Source organism: Rattus norvegicus, chromosome 13 (genome assembly GCF_036323735.1).
Source record: "Rattus norvegicus strain BN/NHsdMcwi chromosome 13, GRCr8, whole genome shotgun sequence".
NCBI classification, from domain to species: domain Eukaryota; kingdom Metazoa; phylum Chordata; class Mammalia; order Rodentia; family Muridae; genus Rattus; species Rattus norvegicus.
Window position 1 is genome coordinate 96,715,172 of NC_086031.1, and position 18,860 is coordinate 96,734,031.

Here is an 18,860-nt window from a genome sequence, read left to right on the forward strand (position 1 = left end):
GTGTGTGTGTGTGTGTGTGTGTGATGTGCATACACAAGAGCAGGAGGCTGTGCATGTGTGTGCAGTTCCGCCTCAGGAGTTGTTCCTCAGATGCCACTCTGCTTTTGAGACAGGGTTTCTCACTGGGCTACTCAGGCTAGGCTGGCTGGCCAGCAGGAGCCAGAGGCCCTCGGTGCCCTCAGCACAGGGCTATCTGCCACAGTGAGTGCCCTCGACAGTACTTACCCTTTTCTCTCTGGGTTAGGGCTCCCTCTTCCTCTTGACATCTCTTTTTCTCTGTTAAGACAGGGTCTCAGTCTGTAAGACTGAGGCTCAGGCTGACCGGGAACTCCTTAATAGTCTAGACTGGTCTCAAATTTACAGCAGTCCTCCTGCCTCAGCCTCCCATGTGCAGAGATTACAGGTGTCTATAATTTGGCTGGCTCTGGACTGTATTTTCTTTCTTTTTTTTTTTTCCTTTTCTTTTTTTTGGAGCTGGGGACCAAACTCAGGGCCTCTACCGCTGAGCTAAATCCCCAACCCCGGACTGTATTTTCTTTGTAACTGCTTGGTTTTCTTTAAAGGCTATCACAGCTTGTACTGTCTATATTTACACTGTTGTCAGTGTACCCTGGGAAGGAGGAGAGGCCATGTATATATAAACCCCGCCTTGGCTGCTGTACAACTGTGACATATCGTCTCTAGTCTGCCTTTCTTGCCTGGGAAGCCTCATACTGGCTTCTGTCCAGCACCCTGAACGAGAGCAGGGACAAGGGTCAGAGATGGGTCACTGTAGCATTTATCCCTCATGAGAGTCCCCAAGGCTGTGCCTCCCCAGGGTGGGAGCTGGCAGCTGTGAACACGTCCGTGGTTAGCCCAGAGGTTACTGAGCTGCCCCGTGACCACTGTTCACAGAATGCCAATCTGTCACCCAGGCTACCCCACATCAGTCAGACATCCAGGAAGACACTGAAGCTGCAGACTGAGCCGTGGGGGCCTCCTGTGCCCTCTCTGTCACCTACTCCCACTGGACTTTGTTTCTGTGATAATACAGAGAGCTAGAATAACCCACTCCAAATAAAGAGGCCAGACTTGGGCTACAGATACCTATAGAGAGGGAGTCTGTGGATCATTAAACTCTGAAGTAAAATGACTGACAATTTGAGGAAGGTGGGGGAGGCAAGGTTCTGGAGTCTAGACCCAGCACTGAAAGGACATTACTGTGGCCAGGGGAGTCACCAAGGGCCTCGCAGCAAACCTGACACCTTCATCTTTTGCTTGGAGACACACTGAGAAATCCTGCTTTCCTCTGTTGAGGTCCTCCAGGGTTCCCGTCCAGGGTGTGACTTACTGTAGGCAGAGCTCATGCCAGTTCAGAGACCTGGCCTACCCAGTTCTGCGTCTAGTTTTTCACCCCTCCGGCATGTTCCACACACCCGTTTTTTCTTCCAGCACCAGAAGGCACCATTAACCGTAACACCGCCCTCCCAAGCTCCTCAGACTCTAGGTTCTTTACTCTCTCAACCCCCTGTAGCTTCAGTTCACTTTGTTCCTTGGCCCAGGCTCTCCCTTCCTGTGGCCTTTCCTTCCCTGGGTGTGAGCCACCCTCCTTACATTGTCCTAAGCACCACTTGTCCCATTTGCTTGATAGGTAAACAAAATGGACATGACAGTTGCCCACTGGGCCCATGACCCAGGAGCCTTGGACACTAAGGCTGGAGGGGCAGCAGTCACTTCGGGCAGGGGCACTGGCCCAGCCTGTGTGGCGAGAAGCTAATCAAGTGAGACCCAAGAGGCCCACCCGAGGCTGAGGCTGAGGCTGAGGCTGAGGCTGAGGCTGAGGCTGAGGCTGAGGCTGAGGCTGAGGCTGAGGCTGAGGCTGAGGCCGAGGCCGACAGATACACACAATTGTGGTTAGAAACCTAGGTCTGGTCCGATGCTGCTGCCACTTGACTTTGGGTGAACCTTGCTGCCTTTCTTTTTGTCCTGTGCAAACCTTAGTCACCTTTGGCAGTTTTGTTCTGGGAGGTGTGAGGCTGGCAGAAGGGCTTGGGGAGGAGAGGGACAGATTGTCACTAAGGTGGGAGGGAGGGGAGGAGGGGACAGTGGTGTTTGTAGCTCTGTCTCATGGTTCTGGCTGAGCTTTTGGGGGTGCTTCCAAAGTTGCAGAAAATGCTGCTGTCCAAACAAAGGAGGTCAAGGTCAGTACTGAAGTCAAGGTCAATATGGAGGTCAAGCTCAGCACTGAGGTCAAAGCCATGTTTGCACAATTGCTTAAGAGGTAAGAGTGGGCCTTACAGAGAAAGCCCGCACACCCTGCTTCACCAGACCAAATTTTCAGGGGAAACCTAGTTTCTCTTTAGGCCATCTAGAGCTGGGCCCTGGACCTGAGAATCGCAGGCTTTTTGGAGGTCCCTTCTCTGCTTGGTGACCTGACAGAGCACAAGGCTGCAAGGCTCTCAGAAGCCAGCATCTTCCTCTTCCTGAGTCCACGGTTGTGCTCACGGTTTCTTCCCCTGATGGGCTCTCCCGAGACTCCTGCCTCGACAGACCAGCTTCTACTGCTTGGTTTATCTTTCTTTTATTCCTCAACAATTCAGTGATATTCTCTCTAGCCTGGGGCAGCTGAGAAGGCCTTTCATCCACGGGCCCTTAGGGTCTCTATGAATTCAGACTTTCTCTACCCATTTTAATTTGCTTGGCCAAAGCCAGTCAAAGCTGGAGTCTGGGCTTTTCCACACCTTGGACTCAGCCTTGGAGACTCACTTCGTCTTCCTGGATGAAAGGGCTAATTATTTCCTGTTGCTCCAATGAGCACCCCTAGACCCCCACAGCCTTCTTGCCACACCCAAGCCTGCAGACTGGTCCCCATTGGCACCCCAGATCCCGTCTTAGGTAGGACAGGCCTTATGAATGGTTCCTTTAATCTTCAGGGCTCTCTCCTGAAAAGATAAATTCATTCAGGACTATGCCAGTAAATTTCCAGAGCTGTACTCCTGGTCCCTGCACCCTGTGCGGCAGCCCCGTGTGCAGACCAGGGTCACCTGTACCACCGTGGGGAATATCTGTGGCTAGCTGACTCATCTGCAGCTGCTTACTAAGGGAAAGATGACATACTTGTTGGGTGTTTTCTCTCCCGTGTCCTTCAGCTGTCAACACCTTTCCTTCCCAAACAGGAAAGTGAGGCAGAGTGGCGAAGCACCCAGGGGACCTAGGGCAAGCTGGGTTCTGCACATCTTCACCACACCAGAAAGCAATAGCCTGGGGATAAACCCTGACCAGGCCCTGTGTCAGCTTAGCCCTACCATGGCTATGAGTGAGTTATAAGCCCAGGGGAGGGAGACACCCATCGTTCATAAACTTCAACCACCGGCCAAGGCAGTGCTTAAGCTCGAGGGGGAAGGGGTGGGGGTGGGGGAAAGGGAGACAGGACACAGACCAGCCAACTCCATCACTCCTGAAAGCTCTCCTTGTGCCTGGAAAGTTTTGATGGTTACATTTTCTCTCATTTGTGCTTAACTTTCTGTGGTTCTTCTACCTTTACACACACACACACACACACACACACACACACACACACACACACACACACCCCTGTGCTGTGCATGCAGGCCAGAGGGCACCATCACCCTCTAATCTAGCCTTAGGCAATGTCAAGACACTTGGGCAGCTAACTCGACATGGAGACTGGATCCCAATGATGGTGGTGCACACAGGTCTTGGCAGGGACGAGGCCATGGGGTGGGCTTAGCAGAGGGGCAGCTGGGACTGAGTGAGGAGAGTTGGGGAGAGGGAAGGGTCAAAGGTGTGGAGAATAGGCACAGCTCAGGGTAGAAAGGTCAGTCGGTTTGGAATCTGAAGTGCAGCCCTCATCCTGGGGGTGGGGGGGACAGTGAGGGGGATTGAGACTGAGGCTCCGCCTTAACGCTTCACTTTCTGATACTAGGCTGTCCCACCCTGTCAGCCCCTCCAGGCACGTCAAAGCCATTTACATTTTAGCTGCACCAGCTGACTGAGTCTCTAAGGGTTTGAGAGGCTATTGTCCGGATGTCCTGGACATCAACTTCGCAGGTCACACACGGGACACCCTGGTCTCCAGATACATTCCCACACACTTCCAATGAGTGCTTTAGGATGGACCAGAGCTGGGAAACTGAAGAAACTGGTAGACGGGCCTGACAGAAACTCAAGAGAAGTCTTCCCCACCTTCTCCTTTTTGAAGCTCCTCCCAGTGCTGGTGGGAAGCCTGGTCTTCCTCTCCCACGTGCTCAAATATCCCAACAATGCTGAATCCCTGTGCAAGCTGCCCCGTGGCTCCAATGTTACTGTAGGCATAATCTTGCCTCAGTTAGGCTGCTGCAATTCGGGAGGTGTGTGCGGCTGTCTTTGGCATGTACCATCAGAGCACTGCCACCCGTCTGGGGAGCCTCCTCGATGGCCAACCCAGTGTGGTGTGACCCTCTGTGGCCTTGTGTCCGAGACCCTGTGCTCCTTTGCCAGTGGCTCCGACTGGGACGTTTCCGTCCTCCCCACACTAGGACCATCTCAACCTGTCTGAGGGAGTGTTCCTGGCAAGTGCGGGGTAGCAGTGGCCTAGAATGCTGCTGACTTCTCAAGAACACACCCTCTCCCGCCTTCCCCCACTGAAGGGCTCTTTAGCAGGCCTAAGTACTGCAGGCTGGCCTTGCCCACCCTCCTTCCCTCTCCCTTGCTAGACAGTTAGATTACATCCCCGAAGCTAGGCCCCCAGGTTCTATTTCCTTATTTAGCCACTGACTCATTCCCGAGACTAAACATCAAGGTCCAACGATCATTATTTGGTGACACGGGCTAATCTGTCCAATCAGGACTTACCAATTCATCCTAGCACAAACTATCCCCCTTTCTCCTTGAAAATTCACTCCTGCAAATACCACCTGCTGCTTCTTGCCTTTTCCCAGTCTAGAGGCAGCTCTGCCCTCCAACCCCCCAATCTCCGGTCCCTCCCTGGTAATACATCTCCTTTTTGCTGAGCACCTGTTGTGGGGATTTGTCCTGAACAGACTCTGAAGGGACTCCCAACCCCTTCACCAACCAAGAATTCTCTGCCCCAAATGACACCCAGGAGAAAGCCTGCTTTCTGTCCTGCTGGTTTTGTGGCTCCATCCTATGCTGGCCCCCTTCCTCCCCTCACTGGTCCACAGCTGGATGGATAAAAAGGAACTCGGAAGCAGCTCCTAGCTACATTCCTGCCTTCAACATCACCTTCAGTCTCCACCCCTCCTGGCACCTCGTGGGGGAAGGGACAAGCCAAGCTCCTGTCCTAGGCAGCCCAGAGAGGGAGGGAACCCCAGTTCTCAGGGAACTGAAGGTCTTGACTTTAAAGGGGATAAGAGGGGTTGGGGATTTAGCTCAGTGGTAGAGCGCTTGCCTAGGAAGCGCAAGGCCCTGGGTTCGATCCCCAGCTCCGAAAAAAAAGAACCAAAAAAAAAAAAAATAAAATAAAGGGGATAAGAAAGAATGACCCTAATGACAGTCGAGGGTCCCTGTGGAGCTAGCTGTGTGGTTTCCTCTAGAGGAAGCACCCAGCCTAGAGCCAGGCCTGTGTCAGGGTGATAAGTCACTCTAGGCCTGGCCTCCTGTTAGTCATTCCACAGCCTGGCAGCAAACCAGAAGAGGCTTCCCCTAATGGGAGTTCCCAACATAACATGCATGCCATCTTATCTTCATCTGCGTGGGGAGGGCAGGAACCTGAGCTGGAGAGCAGCAACCCTTCCTCATCAGCAAAAGGGCAACCCCTCCTCATCAGCATAAGGGCAGCCCCTCCTCATCAGCATAAGGGCAGCCCCTCCTCATCAGCATAAGGGCAGCCCCTCCTCATCAGCATAAGGGCAGCCCCTCCTCATCAGCATAAGGGCAGCCCCTCCTCTTCAGCATAAGGGCAGCCCCTCCTCATCAGCATAAGGGCGTCAGTCTCTTGTACAGAAAAAGACCCAATTCATTCCCTTGTCTTTCTCTCTACTGCTGTGGGGACTCCCTGAAAGAGGCGGTGGGGGTGAGGGGGAGGCTGCAGGGGCTCACACCCCTTCCCCAGCTCACTGCCTCCCACACCCACAGAAGAGGAGAGAGGGGGGCTCCTGTCCACTGAGGCGCCTGCTCTTCAGCAGCCATCCTTCCTCCCCCTCTGCAGCAGCCCGAGGGATGCAAAGGGATTGAGCTGAGGCAACTAGATGGAGGAGTAACACCAGAAGGAAGGTTGGCTTGACAAGAAATGGTGAAGGTGTGGGTTCTCTCTGATCTCCAGAGGGAGAAAGGAATCCCCAGAGGCCCCGGGGTCTCAAGAGTACCTTAGAGTCAGAAATCTCGAGATGCTCCATTGTGTGGGAAAAGGAAAGAGGACTCAAATGTCCTTATGGTTCCCATTTCATAGGCGGGTAATTGAAAACTGATGACCAACATTACCAGGGTGTTGGGGGCAAGCACAGGAGCCCAGGCTGTGTGGTATAGGAGCCTAGGCTCTGTGGTACAGGGGCTTGGGCTGTGCGGGTATAGGAGCCTAGGCTATGCGGTGCAGGGACCCGGGCTGTGTGGCATTAATGGCCTTTGGCTCTGGGGAGGAAATAGCAGGAAGTTTTGACCATCACAACTCCAAGGCACGGGAGCAGAGGAATCTGGAACTTTCCCCAGTGTTATGCCCCTCAGTCACTTCTCTCTCTGACAGCATCATGGTCACCACATTAGGTGCTAAGGCTGGTCCTATTCAGGCATGGAAGATGGGCAGGGTGATGAAACCTCATCTGAGCATACTCCCCTCTGACATTCTGTCCCCAGAGACCTTACTAAACCTTTCCACGGCTCACCCTCTTGCACACTGAGCCTCTGTAAGTCATTCCATTTCATCTTCAGGGTTGTCAAACCCAGTATATGGAAGGGCACTCCTGCTGTTCAAAGTGACGGAGCTAAGAGGCCTCTAATCACCGGGCACCAAAACCCAGCACTATCTGCTGCCACAGACACATTTAGTGGGATTTAAATAAAACCTACAAGTTCAGTTCCCCCACCCGTCATGATGGTGCACACTTAGCATCCACATGTCCACATGTGTGGGAAGCCAGGGCAGGAAGAGCTCCTTGAATCAGGGAGTGGGCCATGGAGTGAGACCTCACTTCAGAAAACAAAACACCAAGTTCAGTTCCTCAGTTGCACACCTCACACTTTGAGTGTCGCTCAGGGACATGACTGGCGGTTAGCCTACTGGGTAGTATAGCTGGACATTTATATCACTGCTAAGTGCTCTCCTGGGACAGAGCTGGTCTAGCCTGCTTCATTGCACACCTGCCTTCTAGGCCACCTCATCCTGGGGCTCATCTTCTACACAACATTGTGGCCAGGACCCCCCTGGACCTCATAGGACATGAAGTCCTTACTGCTAGAACCCTGGAGAGGAGCTTCCCCAGAGTTCATACTGTTGGGAGCTGAGGCTAAGCTAAGCAAGGCTCCACTGATTTAGGACCCTGCTCTTAAGCATAGTTGAACTGACAGATTTTTAAAGTCACAGAATGTCGCAAGTGTAGGTCTTAGGAAAACCCGGCCCAACCCTTTCTACTCAGACGTGGTGACTGGGTCGATATAGGGGTGCAGTGTGGCTCCTAGGTACAGACAGCTGGTGGGAAGGTCGAGGGACTACCCAGACAAACCAAAGATCACATCCTGACCCACAGACCTAGAACCCTGTCACCCTGCTACCTGCTGGGCTTGTCACGGCTTCAGAGGAGAATCCATAGAGAGCTGGAAGCTCTGATGGCTTCCCACCACTTCTACTCCCACAGTCAAGCACAGAGCTGCAGACCAGGCAGGGCTGTAGCCTTGCTATCTGATGGCCAAGGCTGGGGTCAGCCAGGACATGACAGGGCTTAGGGGCAAAACAGCAGCTTAGCCCTTCACCAGAGCCCGGTTTCTGCTGCCTTATCTGCAGCAGGAAAAACAACAGGGAGGCTGACAGCAGCTGTGCAAGCGTTTGCAGCAGAAAGGAAATCTGCAGAAACCATGACTCATAGATGCTAAAGTGCTCAGGGAGGGGCCTCTACTGGGGGGTGGGGTGGGGTGGGGTGGGGTGGGGCAGGATGAGGGATAGGGGCTGGGGGTGGGGCTGGTAGAAGGACCGTGAAGAGAGATGGGTTCACTATTAAACCAGCTGACGCTTGTTTTCTGGTCACTGTCTGTGTGTGTGTGTGTGTGTGTGTGTGTGTGTGTGTGTGTGTGTGTGTGTGTTGTTTTGTTGTTTTTTTTTTCTTTAAACTACAGGCTTTTCTTCTTCTTCTTCTTCTTCTTCTTCTTCTTCTTCTTCTTCTTCTTCTTCTTCCTCCTCCTCCTCCTCTTCTCCTCCTCCTCCTCCTCCTCCTCCTCCTCCTCCTCCTCCTCCTCCTCCTCCTCCTCCTTCTCCTTCTCCTTCTGCTGCTGCTATTACTATTTCTACTTCTTTTTCTCCTCCCTACTACTATGGCGATTATTAATTATAATAATAATTATTATTAAATTTGACGTCTGAGATAAGGTCTTGCAACATAGATCAGGGTAGCCCGGAACCCTTAGCGACCCTCCTGTCTCAGCCTCCTGAGTGCTGGGGTTATAGGCATATGTATATTACTTTAAAAGAGACGCCTGCAAACCCCAAGAGAAGAGCATTGTGCAAAATTCTTGGCTGGTGCTCTTTGAAACTGGCACATTTAACAAGAAAAAAAAAACAGGACTGAGAAGCTGTCACAGTAGAGAGATGCTCTGGGGGCCATGACAATGATGTAGTGAGGCATTCTGGAGAGACCCCGAGATGCAAAAGGTCTCTGGATAAACCTGAGGAGTCTCCGCGGACCTCAGGAGAGTGTACCGATACTGGTTCGTCTATGGTAGCAAATGTACCACACTCGTGTGATGGTCATGACTGGAAACTGGTTCTGATTCTATGCAATACCTCCTTGATTTTTCTGTAAATCTAAAATTATTCTAAAAGCACATAGTTTTATTTATTATAATGAAAAAAAGAAACAAAAACCAATAACAAACGCTCGCAAAAGGTGGGTGGCCTACCCAAGATCATCACTGCTACTCAGTGGTGGAGGAGGTAAGACCAGAAACTACACCTTCAGGGCCATAGGTCCCACAGAGCTGCCTTCCTGCTGCTCTCTAATGAGGCGAGCACTAGGAGGCTGCGCAGAAGGTCACCCTGTGGCCAAACACCTGGTGGTAGGTGTTCTGGGAGCTCAATGAAGGTGGAGATGAAGTGGCTCACTTCAATGGCCCAGAGCGCACAGGGCTGCACAGGCCTGCCATTTGAACAGCTGTGTCAGCACTCTCACCTGGACCTCAGAGGCCTGCTGGGCACAGAATCCATCACAATCAGCAGTTACAGAGTACAGAGTGGCTGGCCTTCCAGCCGGCCTAACTAAGGCTCAGCCTTTCCACTCCAGTCTTCCTTGAAGAAGGGCAGATTCTTTTTCTTTGCTGAGTCCATGCCTTGCCCAACCACGTTCTGCAACGCAGGTGGCTCACGGTGGGAGCACCTCTGTGCCTCCGTGTGTGCCCACGCGCACATACGCACTGGCACAAGCATGGGCACAGGCACGGGTGTGCGCACACTCACGGGTGCGCATGCGCACACAGCCGTGGTGGTGATGCGGGGCATTTGAGGGAGGGCCCGAAGCTGAGCCTTCCAGGAATGCAGGTGAGAGACTGAGTAAAGCCCTGGAGGGCAGCACGGTAACGGGTGTGGGAGGGTGTGGACAGATGCAAGAACGTGTACACATCCAAGGAGGTCATTTACGAAGGCTCACTGGGGCAGTGAACGCATTTGGGTAGGAGGCACAGAGAAAATGAAACATCCTCTCTCAGCTCAGCACTGAGGATTCTGAACCTGTCGGGTTATAAAATGACTTGGCATCAGACCAGAGCTCTGACAATGACTAGGACACAGCCTTCCATGGACCCTCCTGCCTCTGTGCTTCAGTTTTTCATATCTGCATAGCATGCGTGAAAAACTATCTACTTGGGATTCGGGATGGTGCTGTGCAACCAAACCAAGTAAACCCAATGCTGCCGTCTGAGTCATGCACTGTTTCTCAGGTGATACGTCTTGCTTACCCACCGGACCAAAGAATGAAAAACAGTTGGCTGGGGACTTGATCTTACTGAGTGACTGGTTGCTGCCACAGGGATTGAACCTGGGACCTCATTCATGAATGCTGGTCAAGAACTGCACCACTATCCCGCCCCACTGCAAGAACAGCCTTAGAGGGCTGAATGCCACACATCAGTGGGCTCTGATAACATCTTGTTTACCTTCCCTCCTGCATTTTGGGAAAACTGAGGTCCCCAGGGATGCCTGGGCCATGGTCTCCCAACCATTGACATTACTGAAACCTGTGTCTTCGCCCCAGTCCTGTTCTGTTGCTTCTCAGCCTTTTGGGAGTTGAAGATGTTGTTACCAACCCTACTGGGAATGTGTGTCTGTCTGCCACAGCCCTTCTATTGCCTCTGAGTCTTTTGGGACTTGGCGATGTCACCACCCCTTCAGGATCTCAAGCCCAGATGTCAGAGTACGGGTGAGAGTTCAGTAAGCCACATTTCACCACCCACAGCCTCGTTAGAATCTCCCAGAATATGAAGCCGAAGGAAGATAAAATGGCTACTCTGGTACTTCCAGAAATCTTAAACTGATTACTGAGAACGTTTAGGAAGGTCTACATGCCTCTTTCCCATTCAGTTCCGGGCATACAGCAAACAATTTCTCCCAGGAGTTTAACCCTTGTGGCCCCTCCCAAACTGCTTGGTGGAGCGGAAATGGGCCTTAGCTCAGGCACTTGTTACATGTGGCCCGGGCCTTAGGATGTGGACAGACTTCTGAAGTAGTTGTGCAGGCTTCGTTAGCACCCAGAAACTGCTGTATTTTCCTAGACCCTTCAAATGCTCCCAGGTCAGTCAAAATCTCAATCAACCTCCAACCCCACCCTCTCCATTTCCTTTAAGCAGTGGCTTGTCCCCAAAGGACACTCATCTTAGGCACCCTAGGATGCCCGGTCTGCTCTCTTTCCTGGGCCTGTTTTCTGCAGGTGAAAAAACTCTATAGAATTTTAGGAATCCCACTCAGCAAAAGTTGTGTTCCGACAGGCCTGGGTCCGGTTCTCTCTAGAGGCTGCTCCATCCTGAGAGTTTGAACAAGCTATCACATCCCCCACACAGTGGTATTTTTGCAGGCCTCTTTCTGGGGAGGCCATCTTGGCACTTAACACACTAGTGCTGGGGTCAGACAAATGTGCCTGTACACTAGGCCTCTCCATTGACGACAGCATGGCAAGGCTCATCTGTAAAATGAGAAGAGTCAGGGGGAATCTTAGAGTGTGGGCAAGCATGGTTTAGTGACTGACTTTCTGAAGAGTGGCTGCCACCAGTATGAGATCAAAACCTCTATGAGGTGGGCATGAGAAGGTGGTGAATTCTAGAAAACCAGTTTTGTTATAGTGGACTTGTTTGGGAAGTCCACTGAGGCAGATAGCAGGTTTCTGGTTTATCAGAGCAAGTAATCTACCCTAAATAATAATAGGCCTATGTTTATTATGTATAAGAAAAAGCGAAGGTGGATTCTCATGGCTGAAATTCACCAGAAGCCTGTGGAGTTTCAGAAGCTGGGGACCCTAGAGCCCTAATTCTCAGGCAGGGCCCTCCCAATACTGATGGATGCTTGGATTAGACTGAATTATGGGATTGCTCACAATCCACACTGCTTTCCCTGGTGAGCTTCTGCAGGGAGCTGCTGCCAGGCAGAGCGGGCCCTAGTGTTTTCTACTTCCTCTCAGCAGTGAAAGGATCCCCCTTCCTTCACACTGAGTCACTGCCTCCTCTTGGACCTGACTTGTGTGGCACAGACCTTCCGCCTTAGCCTAGTGACCGGCTAGGGGGCATCGCCAGGAGACAAGAAATCCAGGGAGCTTCTGAAAATGGAAGTCACTCATAGCTTGGGGAGAGAAGCCACAGAACTTGCAGTTGACACAGACACAGCACAGCCTGCTCCAGACCCCACTACTTACCAAGGGCTCCTTGGCAGATGTCTGTGCGGGTAGCACCTCCAATAATGAACTGGGGGTCTGCGCAGATCTCCTGGAAACAAACACACGGAGCATGGTCAGCACCGTGGACAGGAGCCTCGGTTCCCTGGGGTTGCCTCAAGCCGCTCCTCCTCATGCTGCTCAGCCCTGAGGAATGGTTCTTGTCAGACCTCCATGCTAGGAAGAGGTCTATGTGACCCCATTTCATTGGTCCTGTGTGTGTGTGGGGGAAGGTTTCCAGGAAGTCACCAGACTCCCCACACTCCAAATTTCCTGCAGCCTGCTCCATTATACTGTTTACCAGGGCCAGGGAAGGCATCCAGCATCCTCTGCTAGGCTTTGGGATCTTCCACACCAAGTGCCCCCTGCCCACCATTCTGGAAGCTTCTCTTCTGGGCCTGCTTGGGTTTGTACATCATTCTCCCTTTGCCTACATTTCCCAAATGGTTTGTTCACGTTTCAAGATCCTTTCCTTCCCTACTTTCCACATTTGTCCCCACCCTTCCCTTTGAGTTCTGGCCTAGCGTTTCTGAGAACCTAAATCAGTTTGGTGACACTCATGGGCCCTCCACCATCTCCACCATCTTTCTTTTTAATATTTATTTACTTTACGTATTTGAGTACACTGTCACTGTCTTCAGACACACCAGAAGAGGGCATCAGATCCTATTACAAATGGTCGTGAGCCACCATGTGGTTGCTGGGATTTGAACTCAGAACCTCTGGAAGAGCAGTCAGTGCTCTTAACCACTGAGCCATCTCTCCAGCCTGTTCCTCCATCTTTCCAATACAAGTGCTTCTTGGGGACAGGGGCTGAATCCAGCCCTTCTGCATTCTCCCAGCACTCAGAGAATTCATGCCTTCTGCACCTGCTGCGCAGACACTGCATGGCGATTTACCTCCTGTAGCCCTTTGGGGAGTCAAGATGGAGTCAGCTCCTCCTGTTCTCCAGTGGAGAACACCTCAGGAGGTAAAGTGATTGCTCAAAGCTTCAAGGATCCCCAGTGGTAGAGACTGCGGGGGGTTTGAACTCATTGGTGTGAAGTGCTAACACCCTAATGCCTCTGAGGAGGTTGCTCCCTACAGCCAACGTGGAAGGGCTCAGCCCTCCAGCAGGCCTCTGGATGTTTCCGGATTCTGAAGAGCTCCACCCAAAAGCCACAAAGGAAGTCAGGGCCCGAATCTTAGCTGATCAGTAGTAATGTCGCATCTGCAGTATGGCTTTGACTCTTGGCACTACTCTGTCTACCAGGAGTCTTCTTCCCCGGGCGAGAGCTGGGTCTATCCTGGCAGTTTCCAGCAGCACAGGAGCTCACACAGCATGCTCACCTCCTGCTTCCCCATCAGTCTGCCTGGCGGATGCAGGGGCAATGCCGCCAGGCAATGAGAAAGCATTTCTGTCCGAGCAGGGAAGTCAACTTTTCCTAAGGCCTGCCAGGCAAGCACTTAACCCCGGGGATGGAGCAGACTGGGCTCGGTTCCAGGAGCCTCTGTCAAACTGATCATCCAGGAGCCAAGCTCTTATCTCAGAAGGGGGCTACCATTATACTTCAGAGACTGCCTCAGGGTCTCCAGAGAAGTCCAAGTTCAGACTTCACAACCCAGAGATACTTTAGAAAACTGAGCCCCAGTCACAGCCTGTGGAGCCTGGAATGAAACACAATGTAGCCATAGAAGGAAGAAGGCTTGAGCCTTGGATTCTGATAAGTCACTGAGAATCTCAGCCCTGCCGTTTATTGCCTAAGGCCTGGGATGCTGGTGGGTTACTTGACATCCTGAAGCTTGTTCCGAATCTGTACAATGGGTTTGAAGAAGACAAGTGTACCACCACAGAGGACTGTTCTCAGGGTCAGGTGAATGGCCTTGGCAAATACTCTATCATGACAGCTGGGAGGACCTCATGGGCCAGCCTTAGATGATGCTGGGCCACTCGTCACTGTGGACTGGCATGGCCACTGCCCTCAGTATGGCTGTGGTCATGGTCTATGTCATCTCTTTGCAGTGGAGAGCTCTCTTGCCAGTGCTATGACATTCTCTCGGGAAGAGTTATCAGCTCCCAAGCCCACAACATGGCTAACCGGCTCCCTTGCCTGTCCTGCTTTCTCTGGAAGTCACCTTTAATCCCTTCCTCTTTCGTGATTCAACCTTTAGCAAACTCAAGTTGTTCACAGCCAAACAACTCTTAAATCAAGTCACGGGTGTTTGACAGGACAGGTCAAGACAGGTAGTCCAGCCATGCCACGGCTCCAGTCCTTATTTGTTTTGAGAAAATTTGACACTCCTAAGCTTTGGTCTCTCCAACTGTATGAAGATGTGTGGTGCATAGCCCGCTTGCCCTAGGCAGTGTCCCTGAAGTGGCTCTGGAATTCTGTTTTTTCTACTCAGAAGGTCCACGGGCACTGTCACCTGTTGAAGGACATTTCTGCCCTCCGTGGGTTCAGAGACAGAAACTAAGTATACTGTGCCTGGAATAAAAGAGGTGTTCAATCACTGCTCATCGACTGAATGGAAGGTCCGTGGACTCAGTATGTGTGTGGGTGGTGAACGTGCCTCAGCTTTGAGTTCCTGCTTTGACTTCCCCTTAATGATGAATTGTAGCCTGGAACTGTAAGCCAGCTGTTCCCCTTAGTTGCTTTTGCTTAGGGTGTCTTATAACCACAGAAATGATACTAGGATAAGAAGTTGTAAAACAGTAAGCAAATGTAAGGAACACGTTCTCCTGTCTGTGAGTCGTCTCCCCAGCCGGATGTCATCTGAGGTTCATAATGACTGTACATTTGTTCATTCATTCGTTCTCCAATTAGTTGCTGACTTGTTGTTCATGGATGTCCCAATGCCTGGGCTAAGGTAAGCACTCCCTACATGCTGGTGAGTGATTGAATGAGTGAATCAATGAGTGAGTGAATGAATCCTGAGAAGGGACACTACCCTGGCAAGACACTGAGAGCACATGGCAAATAACACACAGCAGCTCAGCCAAGCAAGAAAACATGTGACTGCGTTGGTTCATGGTGACAACTCCAGGACAGAAATGAGCATTGGACAGAGAACAGCAGGGTGGAAAAGGACTCTCGGAAAGAATGTGAATGAGCCAGACTTGCAGGAAGAGCATGCCTGGGAGATGAGAAGGGTAAGAGAGAAGAACGGGGTCTCCAGGAAGGGGACACCAGCCATGGCAGCTGCCCCAAGGGTGCTAGGGAAGAGAGAAAGCAGAGAGGTCTGGTTTGTTTTATTTTTATTTCATTTAATTTTGAGACACAGTCTTACTTTGTAGCTCAGGTTGGCCTCGAACTTACTAAGCAACCAAAGCTACAAAGTATCAAGGGTGTGTACCTCCACGCCCAGCTGAGGTGAGGAAGAGAGAGCCAGTGAGCCATCCAAGGTACCCAGGTGCTCTGGGTCCTGCTCCACAGAGACTTTTAAATTTTGAGTCAAGATCTCATGTAGTCCAGGCTGGCCTCAAATGCACTGCATAACCCAGACCAGTCTCCGTCGTTTATTATTTAGTGTGTGTGTGTGTGTGTGTGTGTGTGTGTGTGTGTGTGTGTACGCGCGCGCACGTGCCTGTGAGACTCTGCTTGTGTGCCACAGTGTGCATGTGGAGGTCAGAGAACAATTTTTGGAAGCTGGTTCTCTTTTTCCAGGTGGGTTCTGGGATAGAACTAAGTAGGTTGAGCCATCTTTATGGCCCCTGGCTTTGAATCTCTGATCTCCTCCTGTCGCCGCCTCCTGAGTGCTGGGATTACAGGCATACATTACCATACTCCTGATTTTATGTGGTGCTTGGGTTAGAACCCAGGGCTTCAGGCGTACTGAGTAAAGACTTTACCAGCTGAGCCACACCCCAGCTAGTCCAGGGTACTTCGGACTAGATTCAGGATAACAAAAGCAGCCTGGGAGAACCAAGAGTATGAAAGCAGGGTATGAATGTCCATTGTCCTAACAGGAATCTAAAAGTTTAGATTTCCTCTCTGTTCCCTGGAAAAGTCAAGCGGGGTCCCATGGGATGAGGACCAGCAGGGCTTCTACTGAACCCTTAAACCATAAGGGAAAGGGAAGGGCTCAAGGGCAGAGGCCCTGAGGGTTGGAACAAGAGCATCTAGGAGTCGAGCAGAGGTTACCAGGTGAGGACTCTAGGCCAGCAAAATAATGAGTAACAGGATCATTGGAGCCCTTCGATTCTTTAAGTTACCTGGGCAATATTGGAGGAGGGATCCTCTAACTGCACTTTGAGAAATAGACTAGATTCAAGTTGGATAAATGTAACGTTTTACCTCATGTACTTGAGACCACCTATGTTAGCCAGCGCTAGTCTGTGACCGCCCCTTACCCCTCACCCCAGCAATCCAGAGTCTTCTACCTAACTCCGATATCCCCACCCCACCCCCCACAGCTGACCCATGTCTCCTCCCTCCGTCTCACCACTAAAGTCCAATAAAAGTTTCACCCCAGCGGCCCTGCTGCTGTGTGAAGCCGAAGCCGAAGGCCCAGGGCGTGTCCACTTAATGGGATTTGGGGTCCTGTCCTGCGAAGCGCTCTGGGCGCAGCTTGAGACAGGTCCACTGGGTGGGCCTCAGCCTGCATCTGGAGTCCCCTTAGCAGCAATCGAGGAGCACTACCAAGTCAGGACTACCAAACCCGGTAGCCTGGGGCTCGCAGCCTCCCTCTGGAGCCTCCCGGAACCCCGAGTGCCCTTCCAGGCCATCCCGGCCCTACCCGTTCCCCTCGCGCTTCCTACCGTGGGCCGCTTCCATTCGATGCCCCGAGTTTTGCTGGAGTAGGGCCCCAACTCCTTGAAGCCCAGGGACGACGGCAGGGCGGGGAAGGAAGGATCCTGGAAGAGCGCCCCGGCCTCCAGGCACTCGTTCCGCAGTGTCTCGTAGTCCTGGTTGAGGTACTTGATGGCTCTCTCGTGAGACCCCAGCCCCTCGGCCGCCTCGCGGTCTTTGGCCAGTTTCATCGCGATGCCCGCCATGGTAGCGATCGGGATGGCGCACAGCACAGAGAGAGGGGTCGCGGAGAGGCGGGGCGCAGCACTCGGTTGGGGCGCGGCCAAGCCCGGGGCGCTGCAGCGGACTGCGGGAGCTGCCGCTGCGGGGATGATTCACCGGCGGGAAGCGCCTGGGCCGCGCGCGGGGTGTGGCCTCCGCCTCTCCAGGCCTGCTCGGCGCTGGGCTCCGGACGCGGCCAGCCGGCGACCTGCACAGCGACAGCCCGACCGTGGAGGACTGAGGGGCCAATGCTGCCACCTTCGGACAGATCCCGGGATGGCGAGGCCCGGTTGCCGTGGAGGAGGGTGGGGGAGGGCACTTGCAAGTTGGGGTGCGAAAGTTGAGACTCAACGGGAAGAAGGCAGGGTGAAACTCAGCAATGACTGTCCAGGAAACAGCAAATGAGTCAGGAGCGGACGAGGGAGTGAGCGCGCGAAGACCGAGCCAGTTACCACTCACTGGGCTCAGGATCGGAGAGCTCTGCAGGCCTGGGCACATGTGCTACACCCCAACATCTCTGAGAAATGGCTACCGATGTGTCCATCTTACAGATGAGAAACTGAGCCTCATAGAAGCTCAAAGATGTAACCCCCACGAATTAAAGCTGGTTAGGCATTGGCAACACACGGATTTTAAGATTCCAGGGCTTCTGTAGTTACTGAACAGCTACTCATGCATAAGTAGGGCTGTACAATTTGACAGAAAACATCTATGCGTGTTAAATCTAAATTTCAAGAAAAGGGGGAAGATCACTCGAGGCAAACCTATGCTAGAATGATAGTGTGGTGCTTAGTTAAAACTCAGATTTACCTGGGAGGGTTTATTGAGTTGCTGCTGGGAGAGCATTTAGAACAGAGGCCCTACTGGTGGCAGGTACCACGGTACCATTTGTCCAGGGAGAGTTCCGGAGTTGCAGCTCACACACTGAACATAGCTCTGGAATGAATACTGGGCTGGCTTAGTATCTGCTCGTTCTATGAGTGGTTTAAAGCACGGGGTCTCCACCGGAAGCAACCCACACCCACCAGTGTGACCCAAGAGGCTCTTGACCCTAACTGCAGGCTTTCTTCATATTGTTGCAACTGGGGAAAAAGAGGGTCCTGGCCTCTACTGTGTGGAAGCTGGGTGCTACTAAAGGTCGAGTGCATCGCTCTACAGAGAGAACAGCAAGAAGAATGCAGTTTGCAATGTCTCTGTGCCAGGTTGAGAAACCCTGGTTTGGGCCTCATCTTGGTTCAGCATTGCATGGTTTCTTAGTTTGTAACTCTGGAAGCTGCAGGAGACTGTAGCAACTTGAAATATCTATGTGGTATGCAAATGACTCTCTTCCAGGAGGAATCAAAGTGTCTCCCTGTGGCAAGGCGAGGGCTTGTCTGTACTGTCACTTCACAAGTGTCTGTCTGCTGTCACCCCCCCCCACTTCCCTTTTGAATCCTGAGCCCAGAAGAAATCAGGGTGGGGCCAAAGGAAATCAGACGGTGGGAAAAAATAAACAGCTTCCGGGGAAAGCTATGAAGCTTGGAAACTATCACGATGCAAACAAATGCCTAGTGTTGAGCACGGCGGCCATGTCTTTAAATCCCAACACCGGGAGGCAGGGACAGGCAGATCTCCATGAATTCCAGGCCAACCTGGTCTGCATGGAGAGTTCCAGGCTAGCTGGGCTACACAGCGAGACCCTGGCTAACAAACAAAACATGATGTGTCTGGTTATTCCATCTGTATTTGTCAAATAAAATCGCTTAAAATGTGTTCATTCTGTATCAATACGACAGCCATAATATTAGCTGTAAGAACTGTTCATACCTATATTAGC

The 18,860-nt window shown here is 52.1% G+C and overlaps 1 protein-coding gene across 1 annotated transcript in view; it reads right to left on the reverse strand.

Annotated features, from left to right (window-relative positions):
- Positions 1–17,454, reverse strand: part of Capn2 (calpain 2) — a 50,724-nt gene extending 33,270 nt beyond the window's left edge. Inside the window, exons 1-2 of the mRNA NM_017116.2 lie at positions 16,792–17,454; positions 12,036–12,105 (exon numbers count right to left, since the gene is read on the reverse strand). Coding sequence (NP_058812.1) covers positions 12,036–12,105; positions 16,792–17,028 — 307 coding nt within the window. The 5' untranslated portion in view covers positions 17,029–17,454. The remainder of the gene's footprint in view (positions 1–12,035; positions 12,106–16,791) is intronic.
- Between the last annotated feature and the right edge of the window lie 1,406 nt (positions 17,455–18,860).